Source organism: Pelophylax lessonae (genome assembly GCF_965119305.1).
Source record: "Pelophylax lessonae genome assembly, chromosome: 8".
NCBI classification, from domain to species: domain Eukaryota; kingdom Metazoa; phylum Chordata; class Amphibia; order Anura; family Ranidae; genus Pelophylax; species Pelophylax lessonae.
In genome coordinates, this window is record NC_138775.1 from 141,999,082 (window position 1) to 142,017,304 (window position 18,223).

Below are 18,223 nucleotides of genomic sequence, written 5' to 3' on the forward strand. Positions count from 1 at the left end.
GTTTGTCGTATTGTAGTCGACTAAAATAGTGACAATTTAGGCGACTAAATTAACACTGCTCAGTAAAAGCCTTTGGCTCCTGCTGCTGTCAATCAAATCCTGTGAGCGGGGAGGTGGGGCTCAGTTGTGCTGTGTGTGTTTGAGGAGGAGCTGACAGCGCAGGCGGGGGGGCCCAGAAGAGGTTTGGGGCTGCTCTGTGCAAAATGCTATCCTAAATAAGTGAAAAAAAAATGTAGGTTTTCCAATCACTTTAATGAATGTGACTTTAGTACTTTAAAGTTGGCATTATGGCAAAAGATGTGCATTTTATCTCAAGTGACTATTTTTAGGCTGCCTACACAGCTCTCTGGTCTTGTACCATCACACTTTTACTTTTGCAAGAACACAATTATGTGCAGGATGTAGTAGTTGCACGAGCCAACTTTTTTTTGGGGGGGGGGGGGGTGGCATGTGTTAAACGTGGTGTTTATGACCATGGAAGCAGGAGGGGGAAACATTCTTGGAAGACTCTGGTACCTTATTCACTTGAGGAAAGATGGCATCCTCATAAACCTGGTTGTTTGCCATTTCCATGAGATTTGGCCAGGGAAATGTTATTGTGGCATCCATGAAAGTTGGGATCACACCAGATCTGGCAAAAAATATATATTCATGCTGAGGTCACCTAGGATATTATTACAAGCTGTTTCTATCATTCAGAGCTCATAAAATAAAACCATTATATAATTTATGGCCTTTTGCCGTTTTCCCCTCTTAAATTTAAATTGTGTTTATGCAATATAAAATGTTGGTCTGGAGAGCAGCAGTTTTACATAGTTACATAGTTGGGAAGGTTAAATGAAGGCACTAGTCCACTCAGTGCAAGCATGTTTGTCAGTAGATAAAAACCTGAATGAGGCTGTACCTTTCCATATACAAAGTGACATTGAAGGTCCATAAAAAAAAAAAAAATTACTTGCATAATATACTTGCCTGCCCTGTGCAGTGGTTTTGCACAAAGCAGGCCCGATCCTCTCCTTTTTCGTATCCCCTGCAGCCGCTACTGGCTCCTCCTCTTCAGCAAGTGCCCCAAATAGCAAGCTGCTTGCTCTGGGGGCACTGGTGCGTGCTTGCTCCCAAGCCTCGCTCTATTTGTCAATAAGACACCCAGAACCGTGGCTTAGCCCTGCATCCTGCTCGTTCCTCATTGGCTCACTGGCTGTGACTGACTGAGCACAAGCCAATGGCTCGCGCTACTGTCTCAGTCAATGAGAAACAAAAGACCTGGGAGAAGCTTTGCTCTCGAGCACATCTCTGGATGGAGAGGAGGCTCAGGTGAGAATTGGAGCGCAGGGGTGGAGCCGCTGCAGAATAAAATGCATGAAGGTAAGAGACCTTGAGTCTTTAAAACCACTTTCAGCCCAATTCCATCTCTAAAAAAGGGACAAATCCCCAGGAAACGGCTTGCAATAAATCTCACGTTTATTCCAATAATACCATCTTTATTAATTGCAGCATATAAAAACACACACAGAAATGATAAAAAATTGGCCAATTAAAAAAAAAAAAAAAACGCTGCTGCAAAATTCTTTCTGTGCCTCCACCCCCCCCCCCCCCCCCATTTATTTAGGAGTAACATTTCTTGCTCCAAAACTCTCCTTATTAATCCTGGATGGCTGAATGATCCAGTATTCTCTTTTAGAGACTGTAAAACCTTTTTATTTTTATACAAATCGGTACTGTGCAAGTGTGCATAGGCTATTTGGCAATGCAACAAAATGGGTTACAAGCACTGATGTGCTTAGGGGAATTTCCCTTAAAATCCAAAAGTTCTCTTTAAATCCAAAAGTGTCTTTTAAAGAACCACATTTTTACTTTTGTATAGTTCTGATTCAACACGGATGGAGATTTTTTGGAAATACAGCAGGTAAAGTTCCAGATTATAGATTAAATAATACCACATGACTGACTGGACAAAGCCAGCCCAGGGTACTGTCCTGGCTTTATGGACAGGTCCAAGGAAAGGAAGCTATTAATTTTGTTTCCAGTCTAGCTGTGAACAATTATCACCTCAAATTCACTAGTGGGGTGTGATTAAAACCAAATCACATTTTTGGTTTTGGTGCTAGTGATGATTATGATTAAAACTGTACTATATAGGAAACTGACTTAAAGTTTTTTGCACATGTAAAGCTTCCATCCGAAGTCCTTTGTCCATAATATACCTGTGGGACAGTATTTGCGGCCTTGCCGTAACTGTACAGAGGATGCTGACTTTGAGGTGGAAGTAGCCGGTTTGAGGAAAAGATTCATCCGCTGTTGATGTAGAAAGACTTTTTATTGTTTGGCTTGTGCTAAAGGATGTGTGGGCAATGGGTTTGGGTATTGCCAGTCTTATACACCCAGGTATAAATGTTTTTCTCATGATTTAATCCATTGAATACCTTAACCACTTTACCACCGGAGGATTTTCCTGCTAAAAGACCAGGGGGTTTTTTGCGATTTTTTTACTGCGTGACTTTAACGGACAATTGCGCGTTCGTGCGACGCTGTACCTAAACAAATTTCACGTCCTTTTTTTCCCACAAACAGAGCTTTCTTTTGGTGGTATTTGATCACCTGTGCGATTTTTTTGATCACGCGCTATAAACAAAAAAAGAGCGTAATTTTTGCAAAAATAACTATTTTTCACTTTTTTTTATATGAAATTCCCCCAAAAAAAATGTAAAAATCAAAATTTTTTAACATTTTCGGCCAATTTGTTTTACTCTACCTATGTTTGGTAAAAAAAATTGCAAAAAGCGTATTTTGATTGGTTTGCGCAAAAGTTATCGCGTTTACTAACAAAGGGAAAGATTTGTCATTTTTGGTGTTTTTTTTTTTTTTTAAACGAGTAATGGCGGCGATCTGCGATTTTTTTTTTTTTTTTTTTTTTTTTTTGCAGTACTGCGACATTGCGGCAGACAGATCGGACCCTTGACTGACATTTTTGACACTTTTGGGGTTACTAGTGACATTACTGCAGTAATCAGTGCTATATATATATGCACTGTTACTGCAAAAATGACACTGGCAGGGAAGGGGTTAACAGTATTGGACAGGGAGGGGTTAAGTGTGTCCTAGGGGCGTGCTTCTAACTGTAGTGGGACATTGCTATTGGTGTAAAAAAAAAGATCAACGGTTCTACATAGTAGAACCGTCTGATCTTCATTTTTACACAGGGAGAACTGACAGGCGGCTTGTTTACATAAGCCGCTCTGTCTTTCTCCCGCTGTACCGGCGATCGTAGTGTGACCGGCGGACATCGGGTCCGCCAGTCACACTCCCGCACTCCTCCGTGAACGAGCCGAGGCTATTGGCTCTAGAAGGAGTGACAGGCGAGTGACGTAGATCTACGTCACTCTGCCTGGCCGGGGCCGACTGCCGCAGTAAATATACTGTGCGCAGTCGGCAAGTGGTTAATATGGCGGTCGTTGCATTTAGGGTGTATGCACAGTGAAGTCATCACGCTGCATGCGTCGTGATGTCACAGCATGCATGATGATATGATGCTGTGTACATCATGACGTCATGCTGTTTTTGGTGCCAGGGGCAGCCATTTTGAGATGTGGCTTTGTAAAGACAATCCAAACAGGTCGTAAAACCATTTGCCTCTCATGCAGCCTGCGTGAACAGCAAAACCGGTCAGATTCCAATCTACACTCTGGGGAAACTCCCCACAATTGCCTCTTTAGGATGGGCTAGACTACAAAGCAGCTGGCTAAGAATTTTCACCAAATGTTGGAGCATTGTGGACATGGACTGTGCATTTGACTTGGGTCTACCTATGATTGCAGCAACCTCTTCACAACCTCTTCTGTTATGTGGAATGTTCACCCAGTAACGGTGATCTTTGGTGATACCTGCAATTGGAAAAGTGGTGGATAAATCTGATACCCTATTGGGCTTCCACAAGTGCACACCAGGGGTGGTGCTGACCCTTCTGAAGACTTTAAGCAAAGCTTGCCCTTCTATTGATGAATATTATGGATCATCTGAGTTATGTGGTTCTATTTAATCTGGAACTTCCCTGCTGTATTTCCAAATTAATACGTATGCACAGTGTTGGATCGGAGCTATGCAAAAGTAAAAATGTGGTTCTTTAACCACTTCAAGACCAGGCTTATTTCTGACGTTTGTTTAAAGTTTTTTAAAATCAGTATTTTTTGCTAGAAATGTACTTGGAACCCCAAACATACATAGAGATAGAAATAGATAGAGCTATATATCGGCTGCGACATAGCCTCAGGGACAGAGACTGGCACGCCATTTAAACGTCTCACAGGGTCGCATGTGACCAGGCTTGGGACTCAGCTGTCCTTTGGCCGACAGCTCCCCTACTCCGGTGACTAGGATTCTGTCTGGAGCATTATCCGCACCCTGGAAGGGTAAGTGCAGCCCCCCCCCCCTCCCCTTTTTTTTTTTTGTTTTTTTTGGGGTCGATGTGGGTGACCTCCAGGATGGTCTCTCCTCCCATCCTTAAAATCCTCAGTAAGCTGGCCTTTCCCCCCTGTCTGGACCTAGAGTCTAGTGGGGGTCCCGGCACAAAGGATGCAGTGGAACCCCCGGGGTCTCCCCCACTATCCCCACTCTGTAAGGGTCCTGGGATAATGTGCATCCTGCCCTGGTAGTCTGGATGGGTCCCAGTGTAGGAGACACCTAGGTGCATGCCCTACTCTTTGCTGCAGTGTGGGTATAGTGCAGGGGTGTCCCAGTGCAGAGTGCGCAGTGGAGTCTCCCCTAAACGTGTGTCCTACTTTCAGGGGGCTCCCCTTGCAGAGGGTGCAGCGTTGCTAAGAGCACAGGGAAGATCCTGGCAGCATGCTTCAGCAGCTGATGGTGGCCATTTTCCCTTAGTCTGGCTGGTCTCTGGCTGTCGGCCGTGTTTGTGTAGCCCAATAATGTCATGGGGGGCCATTTTCCCTTAGTCTGGCTGGTCTCTGGCTCGCGGCCAGTTTTATGCAGCCCGATGTCACGGGGGGCCATTTTCCCTTAGTCCGGGAGACGCTGGAGACGACCGGAAGCCTCGTGGGGATGCCGAAGCTCCTCTTCCTCCCCCTTCCTCCTCAGTTTCCTCTTCCTGCGCCCGGGTCATATGAACAGGGATGGCGTCCATGATGATGCTGGGTTAGAATTCGCGGCGCTCCTCTGGTTGGTAGGGTGATTACTTGGGGTACCTTATCACTCTCTGCTGATAGGTACCCTGAGCCTTGATGGGATCCTTTAGTGATTTCAAAAGATTGTTTTTGTACTGCAAGGTCTTCCTTTCCTTATGGAGCCTTAGGGTCACATCTCCCTCACAGACCCCCCTCATGGGGGTGGCAGGTCCCTCGGAACCCCAGCTTCCCTTAGTTGCACTAACGGTGGTCCTGCAGTCCTTGGTGTCCCGGGTGGAAGTTGCGTGTGGGCAAAGGCCCAGGAGGAAGTTTCCCCCACCTTCCTCTGCTCAGTCTCTCATCTTATTCTGAGCCTGATGCCGCTGCCGGCCCATTCAGGGGGGCTTAATATCACACCCCCAGATCCATCTGCTAGTGAGGATGATTCCTCCATGGTCGCAGCAGAAAATGGTAGACACACTTATCACTGAAGTGTGTGAGACTTTAAAAATAGAGGATGCGGCTGATATAGCCACGGATGTGGCTGTGTTTGGTACATACAAGTCACCTCGCACTCCAAAGTTGTTTCCTTATGTGCCTTATTTTGATTGGTTTTCCTGTAAGGATTGGGAACAACCAAAATTACCATTTGTGGTCCCCAAACATTTTGCTTTATGTTACCCTATTGAGGAGTCCTTTAAAAAAAAGACTAGCCCACCAGTGGTGGACCCTCCTGTTTCCAGGTTGAATAAAGCAACCATGATCCCAGTAGAGGAATTACCGTCCTGAATGTGCCAAGCTTTTGCGCCAGGGCCTAGAGGGGTGAGCAGATCCCCGCTGCTTAAATTGATTTAGCAGACCAGTTGGTCCATGGAATGCAGTTTTTGTGATGCAGCTATGGGTACAGCTCCTGTGCTGTCCAAGCTTTGTTTCAGTGGTGGTGATTAAGTGCGTTCTGTGGCTTCAGAATTATTCTGCAGACCAAGCCTTCAAGAAAGCTCTCATTGATCTGCCCTTTCAAGGCAGTTGCTTGTTTGGGGCTACCCTGGATAACTTCATTAAGGGTCTCACGGGGGAGAGGAATACCTTCCTGCCACAGCCCATATAAAAGTATTTTGTTCTCCTGGGATGGCGAATAAGGGAATTGGATCTTTCAAATATTCCCCCGGAGGTTTCAAGCTTCTCCGGACCCACAGACAAGACCTTCAGCATGAAGGTCTGCCCTCACCCATTATTGGATCTTTGCTGGTTTCCGGCCCTGTCGTCCTCTTTTGTGAGCATCAAGGAGGTCCGCCAAATGATTATTTTGGAGATACCCAGGATGGGGGACAAAGTTTGTTCTCTGCAGGTTTTTTTAGGTCATGAGTCTCCTTGTGTGGATTTAATTCCTGCAAAGGTTCAGGAGATGTCCGAAATACCTATGGTCCCCTCTATCCCTGTCCCCAGGGAATTGAATTACCTAGGTCTGATTCTAATTCTGACCAGGGTGGTCCTTCCTCTGGACAAACTTCAGGAACCGCAGGCCGTGATTCCCCGGCTGCTGTCACACAGATAGTTTTCTCTCCTGATTTGTATACAGGTTCTGAGTCTGGTGGTATTCACCTTCAAGACAGTTCTGTTTGCACAGTACTACATGCAGCTCCTTTAGCAGGTTTGGCTCCACAGGAGGAAACTGAAGTTCGTGGTGAGATCACGGGTTTCTCTGGCAGATGCCACAGGCGTCTGAGGGCCACGGTAAGGGCAGTATAATCCTCCGCTCAGGCTTCTTCCACAGTACTGCGAGGATTCAAGAGTGAGGATGTTCCAATCATCCTGGTGGCCCTAAATGGGGCCTTCCCCTCAGAATACCAGTTGTCCAAAGGGCTGATCTACCATCCTGCTTTACAGTCGCTGGTTTTAAAGGCTTAGCTATTGAAAGCCAGGAACTGAGGGATAAAGGTTTGTCTGGATCCGTAATCCCTGCTATGGTGAAAGCTAGGAAGTCCTCTTCCAGCAAGATATACCATTGTACGTGGAAAGCGTACATTTCTTGGTGTGAGCGGTTGCCGCTCATCCTCAATCCTTTTCTGTGTCTCGGATCTTAACCTTTCTTTAATGGGGTGTTGATCATAAGTTGGCCTTGAGTACCATCAAGAGCCAGGTCATATACATAGGACCTAGGCCAACTAAAAAGCCCTGTTCCTGTCCATATAAACCTTGCCCGTCTCACAATCCTGCCACACTTGATAAAGGAGTGCGCATGCTCTGAGAGCGCTTCGCACATGCTCGGAAACGCATTCTGTTCCCTTGCTCCGCGGTGATGTCATACGCCAGCCGGCGCTGCGCCTCTACCGGTGGACCGCACAGCTGAGAGCCAGAAGCAGCCGATCTCCCCACTGAAGACTCCACACTGTACGGAGATAGATGATCCATTACAGAAATGCCGGTTTTCTCCCTGCTGCTGTAGCAGTCTCACCCGCGAAGAGCTTCACTATATTCCTCCTAACTTTTATGTGAGTTTTAAATGTGCTTTATACTTTGGATTTATTAAATACTACTCTTAGAGGAGCTCTCCTATTTCTCTCTTTATATCAAGAACCAGATGTCTGCCCTGGCAATCTTCTTTCAGCGACCCCTAGCCACGCACTCTTTACAGTAGTTCATACCTTCATTCAGGGGGTTCAACATGTGGCTCCACCTGTATGGTCTCTTTTGCCGCCATGGGATTTAAATTTAGGGTTTTCGGTTCTCCAGAAACCTCCATTTGAGAATATTCGGGAGATTCCCTTGTCTACATTATCCCAGGTGGTGACATTCTTGGTGGCTATTACCTCGAACCGCAGGGTATCGGAATTGGTGGCGGCATCCTGTCCCCATTTGGTGGTCCATAGGGATAAAGGGGTTCTTCGTCCCTATCCATTCCTGCCCAATGTTATCTCTGACTTCCATTTGAATGAGGACATTATGTTGCCTTCCTTGTGTCCCAAGCCGGCTCATCCCAAGGAATTTGCTTTGCATACCTTGTATGTGGTTCGTGTGATTCGGGTGTATCTGGCAGCTACCGAGTCCTTTCAGAGGTCAGACTCGCTTTTTGTGATTACGGACGGACCAAGAAAAAGGCTGGCCGCTTCTTTGGTTACCATCTCCAGATGGATCAGACAGACGGTAACTCAGTCCTATTACCTTAAAGGTCAGGTTCCACCTTTCTCTGTCACTGCCCATTCTACTCGGGCGCTGGGTACTTCTTGGGCCTTCCATCAGGAATCAATATTGCAAGTTTGCAAGGCGGCCACTTGGTCGTTGGTGCATACCTTCACGAAATTCTATAAGGTAGATACTCTGGCATCTGTGGATGCTTCTATTGACCGCAAAGTTTTGAAAGCTGCTGTTTAAGAGGGGCTGTTCCCTCTTGAGGGGTGTGTTTCTTTAAACCTTTATTTTTCAGATGGGACTCCTGTAATCCTGTTAAGGCTCCTGTGTCCTGGTTAAATGCTCCTATGTTTAGCCTTGATTTATTTTCCTCACCACTTTTTCCTTTTGGTGCTGCTTTTGGATGTCCCAGTAGAAATGATTTATGGAGCGCTGTGTCCATTGAACGAAAGAGAAAATGGGATTTTTGTACTTAACGTAAAATCCATTTCTCTGAGTTCATTGATGGACACAGGACCTACCCCTTCTACTACTGCTTGCTATTAAACTGATTACCTAGAGCAGAAGGGGGTAGGGGGGTTATATACCAAGCTGAGGACGGCCCATGGGCGTAGCCAGGTGTTTTTGTCCTGCCTAGTCCTACTCCTGGATGAGGCAATATGGTTATGATTTATGGAGCGCTGTACAAAAATCCCACTTTTTTTTTTTCTTCTTTCTTAAAACCCCACCACTGCATTTAAAAGTATTCAAAATGCCAAGATCAGCGATTTTGAATACAGTCATATTAAAATCGACACCGTTGGCTGCTGAGTAAACCAGAAGTGATGTCGCTTCCAGGTTTTTACATCAGAGACCCAATCAAAGAGGAAGCCCAAGCCTTTTTCCTGCAAATTATCTCCTGACTGAAGCCCAAAGAAGTTTCTCCCGGGCTCCTCATCCAAAGCTAAGCCTATGGAAAGGGCCCAGTACCACTGCCAGCTTTGGGCCTCAGCTCCTGCAAGTCTGCAGACTAGTCCTTTTCAGGATGAAAGACACCTCACCTTTCAAAGTGGGAGATGTCTTTCTGCCTCTGTGGACGCCTCATCAGAAAGCATCTCAGATGTCTGGGTAAGAGACAGCATCCAGGGGCTGCAAGCTAGGAACCTGCTCTCTGCCAACAGTTACAGATGCGCTCCATACAGTAAAAATGCAACATGCTCCATTTTAATTGACTGTACTAGAAAGCACTGCACTGGTGTACACTACAGCCTTTGGAATGCATGTTAAACACTGTCCATGTTTTTGATGCAGGATTAAAAAAAAAGCACTGGGCTGTATCAGGTGTGAACCATCCTTCAATCTGACTGCTTTTTTTGCAGTTGTCTCAAAATAATTGAACCTTGTGTCCTTTAACCCTTTTGCTGTCCGGTCTGTACATCGAACCTGACAGCGGGGGGGGGGGTTTACACACACATTCCTGGTGACTGCAGCCTCTACACATGAGAAGCAGACTCCTGCCCCTTCTTGGTGACCTGAAAGTGACAGGTTTGACCTCACTTCCAGGTTTACCTGGCCAGCATGGCCTGGAAAGAATGTAATGCAAAGCAAATTGCATTACATTTAGTGGAGTACAGAGGAGACATCCAGGGTCTGGATGTCTCAATGAGAACCTGTCACCAAAAAAATCAATCATTACACTTTCTTTTTCTTTAACTGTAAAAAATTAGTCACACCCGAGCAGCAAAATTTGAGGCCCCTCACATATACACACATGCAAAGGTAAACAATTGGGTCAGGGGTGCCTATGCATGAAAATATCGATTGCAATAGAGTTTTTCTATTCCCAGAATTTTACCACCAGACCTTCATAACACTAAACTGATGCCCTAAAGGGGGCTTTCAAATTGTCACCTTTAGAAAATTTGGGGTACTGAATTCTGTCACCATGTCACGGCCGCATGCAGATTTAGGGTTTGACATGTTGGTTATCCATTTACTCGGTGTAACCTCATCTTTTATATTTTACCAAAAAATTGGGTAATTTTTTTTTTGTGTGCATTAAAATCAACTTGGTGTATTTTTAACTGAAATGTTGAATTCCCTAGACCTTTGTGGTAACATAAAAAATTAATCTACCACTCCCTTTTTTTTTTAATCTCTACAGCGTCTGCTTTCTGAAAATACCGGTGGGTAAGACGTTCCTAAACAGTGTTTTTTTTTTTTTTTTTTTCTGCGGGGTTCCCCTAGTGCGACATGGACTCTGTGGAACACGTTTCCCAACCTGAACCCCTCTCGGAGGCCGCAGGGCCCTCCAGATCCTAGCCATCCATAGATGCACTGTCGGCGGTCCTGGAATCCTTTGTCCCGGGTGGAAGTGGCCTTTAAGAGGCGAAGTGGCAAAAAAATGCCCCCCGCCTACCCCTGCCTCATCTGCTGTCAGATTCTGAATCTGATGATCCCCTCTCAGAGGCTGCGGGGCCCTCGAGGTCCCAATCATCCATTGATGCACTGACAGCGGTCCTGGAGTCCTTTGTGTCCTGGATGGAGGTGATTTTTGGGTGACCAGCTAGCAAAAAGCGCCCCCCTTCCCCGGCCTCATCTGTCTCCTCAGATCTTGAATCTGATTCGGCCGCCTTGGACGTGGGTCACTGTGCTGGGTCTGTGATCACGCGCCCTGAGTTCTTAGTGAGGATGACTCCTCCACTCCTGTAGCCACGCACGAAAAGGCGCTGGTGGATGCACTGATTGTATGTGCGTGAGACCTTAAAAATGGAGGATGAAGCTGCGACTGAGGCGTCGGTTCCCTTTGGCACTCATAAGCCATCCAGAGCTGCAAAGGGGTTTCCTTTCCCCTCCTATTTTGACAGAATTGTCACTAAAGAGTGGAAACATCCAAAAGGTCCCCTTGTGATCCCTAAGTGACAAGGCTCCTTCGGCATGAAGGTGCGCCCTCACTCGTATTGTTTTGGGGCGGTGGGGGGATGTCTTCGCTGGTTTCCGGACCCAAGGACTTCCCTGGTACAAGACAAGTGTATCCACTAAGTCATACTGTCCGGCTACAAGATTGAGTTTCGTTCTTACCCTTCAGAAAGTTTCTTTCCTTCCAACCGGACCGATTTACATGGTCTTTTTGGGGCAGTGCAAGACCTGTTACTTCAAGGAGTAATTCTCCCAGTTCAGACATTGGAACGTTTTCAGGGGTTTTTTGCAAACCTGTTTACTGTTCCCAGAAAGGAAGGCAAGGTGCGTCTAATTATGGACCTCAAGGCGCTGAACTGCTTTGTATGGGTACAGAGGTTGAGAATGGAGTTTATTCACACGGTGGTTGCATCCCTGCATCAGGGAGATTTTCTTGCCTCTATCGACATCAAGAACGCTTACCTTCACATTCCAATATGTGCCTGTCACCAGCACTTCCTCCACTTTGCCGTGGAAGAGGAGCATTATCAGTTTGTGGCGTTACCCTTTCTGGTCTCGCCTCTAATCCTTGGGTCTTCACGAAAGTGTTAGCCCCAGTGTTAGCATTGCTGCGCCAATGGGGATTTGCGGTACTGTGCTACTTGGATGACCTCCTTCTGTGAACGGAGTCTGGACAAACTCCAGAAATTGCAGGCTGCAATTTGTCCCCTGCTGTCCAGCAGATGGTCATCCCTCCGGAGTTTCATGCGGGTGCTGGGCCTGATAGTGTCTACCTTCAAGGTGATTTCATTTGCAAAGTTCCATAAGAGGTCCCTGCAAAGGGAGATTCTGGGCAAATGGGACAATAATCCTCAGTCTCTGGACAATCAGATCCGGTTGAGCCGGGGAACGAAAGAGTCCCTGATATGGTGGCTTCATTCTCCGTCGCTTCGGCTGGGCAGATTTCTCCCCTTGTATATGACAATGGTCACCACGGATGCTAGCCTGTCCGGGTGGGGAGGCATCCTCTGCAAAAATTCTGCTCAGGAAGTCTGTAAACTGGAAGAATCCAGACTACTGATCAATGTCCTGGAACTCCCGAGTGATCAGACTGTGCCAGTAACATTGGACAGATGGTCTTCAGAGAGCATTCAATCAGACAATGCCACGGCCGTTGGCTTTGACGGCTTGGCTGTTGAACGGTATGTGCTGAAGGATAGAGGTTTATTCGAGTTGGTGATACCAACAGTGTTAAAAGTTAGGAAATCTACTTCTAGGAAGATCTACCATCGTATATGGAAGACGTAAATCACGTGGAGTGAGTCTCTTGGGATTCATCCTCGCTCTTTTTCGGTGGCTCGGATCTTGACCTTTCTTCAACGGGTGTGTGTGTGTATATATGTGTATATATAGATAGAGATGTGTGTGTATATAGATAGATATAGTGTGTGTGTGTGTGTATATGTGTATACAGTGCCTTGCGAACTATTCGGCCCCCTTGAACTTTGCCACCTTTTGCCACATTTCAGGCTTCAAACATAAAGATATAAAACTGTAACTTTTTGTGAAGAATCAACAAGTGGGACACAATCATGAAGTGGAACTAAATTTATTGGATATTTCAAACTTTAACAAATAAAAAAACTGAAAAATTGGGCGTGCAAAATTATTCAGCCCCTTTACTTTCAGTGCAGCAAACTCTCTCCAGAAGTTTAGTGAGGATCTCTGAATGATCCAATGTTGACCTAAATGACTAATGATGATAAATAGAATCCACCTGTGTGTAATCAAGTCTCCGTACAAATGCACCTGCACTGTGATAGCCTCAGAGGTCCGTTTAAAGCGCAGAGAGCATCATGAAGAACAAGGAACACACCAGGCAGGTCCGAAATACTGTTGTGGAGAAGTTTAAAGCTGGGTTTGGATACAAAAAGATTTCCCAAGCTTTAAAGATCCCAAGGAGCACAGTGCAAGCGATAATATTAAAATGGAAGGAGTATCAGACCACTGCAAATCTACGAAGACCTGGCCATCCCTCTAAACTTTCAACTCATACAAGGAGAAGACTGATCAGAGATGCAGCCAAGAGGCCCATGATCACTCTGGATGAACTGCAGAGATCCTACAGCTGAGGTGGGAGACTCTGTCCATAGAACAACAATCAGTCGTATACTGCACAAATCTGGCCTTTATGGAAGAGTGGCAAGAAGAAAGCCATTTCTTAAAGCTATCCATAAAAAGTGTCGTTTAAAGTTTGCCACAAGCCACCTGGGAGACACAGCAAACATGTGGAAGAAGGTGCTCTGGTCAGATGAAACCAAAATCAAACTTTTTGGCAACAATGCAAAACGTTATGTTTGGCGTAAAAGCAACACAGCTCATCACCCTGAACACACCATCCCCACTGTCAAACATGGTGGTGGCAGCATCATGGTTTGGGCCTGCTTTTCTTCAGCAGGGACAGGGAAGATGGTTAAAATTGATGGAAAGATGGATGGAGCCAAATACAGGACCATTCTGGAAGAAAACCTGATGGAGTCTGCAAAAGACCTGAGATTGAGACAGAGATTTGTCTTCCAACAAGACAATGATCCAAAACATAAAGCAAAATCTACAATGGAATGGTTCACAAACACATCCAGGTGTTAGAATGGCCAAGTCAAAGTCCAGACCTGAATCCAATTGAGAATCTGTGGAAAGAACTGAAAACTGCTGTTCACAAATGCTCTCCATCCAACCTCACTGAGCTCGAGCTGTTTTGCAAGGAGGAATGGGCAAAAAATTTCAGTCTCTTGATGTGCAAAACTGATAGACATACCCCAAGTGACTTACAGCTTAATCACAGCAAAATGTGATTAGAGACTATATCGTAGAGTTTGCTAAAGGCAACAACATCATCCGCAGTAATCAGCACGGTTAACAAATGGGCATTCTTGTCAAACCAATCTCTTAACATTCTACGAGGAGGTGAGCTGTGAGCTAGATGGGGTCAGACCAGTGGATGTGGTGTATTTGGATTTCGCTAAGGCGTTTGATACAGTTCCCCACAAGCGCTTAATTTATAAAATAAAGGTCTGCAGGTATCGACAGCAGGGTTTGCTCTTGGATACGGAACTGGCTAAAAGGACGTGTCCAAAGGGTGGTAATAAACAGCGCATACTTAGACTGGTCTGAGGTGGTATGCGGGGTCCCCCAAGGCTCAGTCCTGGGACCAACCTTGTTCAATTTATTCATAAACAGCATTGAGGACGGGATCAGTAGTTCAATATCAGTTTTTGCAGATGACACAAAATTGGGCAGGGCAATAACTGCACAGCATGAAGCAGATATCCTACAGAATGACCTGGACAAAATAACGGAGTGGGCAACGACATGGCAAATGAGGTTTAATGTGGAGAAGTGTAAGGATTTGCACTTGGGGACCAAAAACTTAAAAGCACAATACACTTTAGGGGGGGAATCAAAAATGGAGAAAGATCTGGGAGTCTTGGTTGATGATAGATTAGGCAATAGCATGCAATGTCAAGCGGCAGCTGCCAAAGCCAGCAGAATATTTAGCATGCATAAATAAAGGGATGTATTCCTGAGATAAGACTATAATCCTTCCACTCTATAAAACTCTGGTCCGACCGCATCTGGAGTATTCTGTCCAGTTCTGGTCACCAGTCCTCAGGAGGGATGTGTTGGAGCTGGAGAGAGTCCAGAGAAGGGCAACTAAACTGATTAGGGGATTGGAGGACCTTAATTATGAAGAGCGTCTGCAATCACTTGATTTATTCTCCCTGGAGAAGAGACGCCTGAGGGGGGACATGATAGCAATTTATAAATATCTCAATGGGGATCTAAGATTAGAAAAAAAGCTATTCAGTCGAAGGGAATGCATGAGGACTCGAGGACATACATTGCAATTAGAGGAGAAACGTTTTAACCTCAGGCAACGTGGGGGGTTCTTTACTGTTAGGGCTACAAGATTGTGGAATTCTCTACCACAAGAGGTGGTTTCTGTGGGAAGTATGGTGGCTTTCAAAAGACTCTTAGACGTACATCTCAAGGATCAGAACATTCAGGGCTATGTGAGATGATTACAGCCACACATACCTACACAGGTTGAACTGGATGGACTATTGTCTTCAACCTCACCTACTATGTAACTATGTAAAAAGGTGGCGCTACAAAGTATTAACTTAAGAGGCCCGAATATTTTTATTTGTTAAAGTTTGAAATATCCAATAAATTTCGTTCCACTTCATGATTGTGTCCCACTTGTTGATTCTTCACAAAAAAATAGTTTTATATCTCTGAAGCCTGAAATGTGGCAAAAGGTCCAAAAGTTCAAGGGGGCCGAATACTTTTGCAAGGCACTGTATGTATATATATATGTATGTATGTATGTATGTATATATATATGAGTGCGTATGTATATTTTTTACCTTAGTTTGTAGCACATAGCATTAGAAATTATCTCGTAACTGTCATGTTAATCTAGAGAGGCGCTCCAGCAACCCTCCTCCCCCCCCCCACCAAAAAATGTCAAGTCAGCAGCTGCGAATACTGTAGTTGCTGTCTTTTAATATTAGGACACTAACCTGTCCAGGGATCCCGTGATATCAGCACCCCTGCTGTTTTTTTTTGCTCTTGGATGCTGCTGCCACCACTCCTTGTAAGGGAAACCGGCAGTGAAGCCTTGCCACTTAACAGCTGGCTCTTTAATGTGCATGTGCAAAGCACGCTGCGTTTTGTGAATGGCCCGATGGAGGTGGATCAAACTTCCAGGGGACCTCGCCTGTCACCCGGAAGTGGGGACAGGTACATGTCAAAATCCCTCCCCCAAAAAAGTTCACAAATGTGGCACCAGAGGGGGGGGGGGGGAAGCAAACAAGCAGGGCTTCCCCTTTTGGGTGGAGCTCCACTTTAATCCACCATATTTACTTTCTTTTTTGTTCCTCTGCTCAGTCCTTGGCTGTCCTCACCTGACCTCACCTTTTTATATCAACGCTTGTCTTCCGTTACACTGTTAAACCGGACATAGACTGTTGGAATCCCAGTTGGTTCATCAAGGCCTGGCTGAGATTCAAACCATGTATGGGCAGGCTAATTGTACCCAAGTCGATCTATTTTTCGACCGACTTGGGTACAACCAGCATGTTAGATTTTTCATAGGATTTTCAAGCTACAACTGCTAGCAGTAATCCCCTTGTGTTCTCCCAGCCGGGACAGCTTCCCTCCGAAATTTGAGAACTTCTAGTCAATCCTCAAGAGGCGGGTGAACTAAAAAAACCCACAAACTGACAAACTCCAAGCAATGATTATCCCATAATGGACTGCCATCAGTCAGGATGTGGCCCAAAACTTGATTGACAGCATGCCAGGGCGAATTGTAGAGGCCTTGAAAAAGAAGGGTCAACACTGCAAATATTGACTCTTTGCATAAACTTCATGTAATTGTCATTAAAAGCCTTTGACACTTATGAAATGCTTGTAATTATACTTCAGTAAACCATAGTAACATCTGACAAAAAACTAAAAACACTGAAGCAGCAACCTTGAAAATTAATATTTGTGTCATTCTCAAAACATTTGGCCAGGGCTGTACAGGCAGAAGATAAAACATGCTACCTTTTTCAAAGTGTGTATAAGCCGTATATATAATAATTTGAATGAAGCACAATGTTTACAGATTTCTTTTTAAATATAACCCCAAATCATTTTCATCATCCATATCTGGATGTGTTGGCTAGTTGCACCCAATATTAGCTGAAAACCCATCTTGATACTCTTGTGGTGTACTTCTGCAGTCTTATGGATCCCTTCTGTGCCCTCTAACATTGCATATTTCTCTCAACAGATACGGAAGGGTATATACAGCTGACCCATATCATGCCTTGGCCCCTGCTACCAGTTACGGAGTGGGAGCTGTGGTAAGTAATAGGCTCTTCTCAAACAATGTTTATCAGACTGAGACAAAGCGATTATTTAAATTGTCTTCTATATTGTCTTCATGGTTTTGTCTGTTTGATCAGTTGATGTATTTGTGTTCATGAAATTGTGCTGGTGGGTTATGGTCTATGCTGCTAGGCTAATAGATCACACATTCTGTAAAGGCTAAGTGATAATTACAAAGGGTTAAGAGAAATTTTGCTTACACATGAAAAACATAGAAATGGCATACCCGTGGAAACCATGTAAAAGGAATACACCTCATGCTTTGTATAATAAGACATAGTGTCACCCTCTGCCACTATTTTAATTAAGTTCAGTGCTTGAAGTATTCCTGCATTTTTAAACAAGAAGAAATCTGGATTTACGGTATAATGAAATTTCTGTTTTGGGCAGGAGGTTCATAATACCGCCAAAGGCTGATTTTCCAAAGTATTAACAATTGCTACTCATCGAAGCAATGTTATTGCCAGCAGTGATGTCAGTCTCTGTCTAAGTCACATGGCTGCAAATATCTATTGCAGTAGCAGATTACATGTAAATTATAGTTTAGTGTATGAAGACTAAAGTTTTTTTCATGTGGAAAGGGCATGTGCAGTTGTAGCACTTTTTAGTTATTCATAATACAATCATTTTTTGTTTCTGTTGATGAGTAGAAGTTGAAACCCGAACCATACTTCTTTAAAAGATACTCTAAAGGTAGTGTATTTCACATAGTTTTAGTAACTTTTTTTGCACTACTTACCTTGAAATTCATTTTAAAATGTCCTTCACAATTTACATGCCTTCTAGAATTTTGTTAAATGTACACATTTGTAGATCCAAGCACTAGAGGTAGCTGTATTTCATTGGAATCACTGCAGCCTCCCTGCTCAACTGTTTGTTATTCTTATGGGGCCAGTATGTTCAGTGTGTTGTCAAATCTATAAACTTTTTATTTTGTTAAGTGAGGAATAGAAAAACCATTGGATAGCACTTAAAAGCAGGAAGCAGATCCGGAGTATGTAGTGAGCGTTTATGGCTACCGCCATGTGCATAAAGATTTACAAAGTGTAAATGGAAGTATTTAATACCCATCAACAGGGGCATTGCTAGGTGAGAAAAAGACCAGGGGCTTCAGCCCGAACCTAAATTTGATTACCCCGCCCACATTTTAAAGTAAGTCC

At 44.7% G+C, this 18,223-nt stretch overlaps 1 protein-coding gene across 7 annotated transcripts in view; it reads left to right on the forward strand.

Annotated features, from left to right (window-relative positions):
• The window catches only part of RBFOX2 (RNA binding fox-1 homolog 2), a 528,484-nt gene that overhangs the window by 466,774 nt on the left and 43,487 nt on the right, over positions 1-18,223 (forward strand). For all 7 annotated transcript variants that reach the window (XM_082266542.1, XM_082266544.1, XM_082266545.1 and 4 more), the window contains one exon: positions 16,966-17,038. In XM_082266542.1, the coding sequence (XP_082122668.1) occupies positions 16,966-17,038 (73 nt within the window). The remainder of the gene's footprint in view (positions 1-16,965; positions 17,039-18,223) is intronic.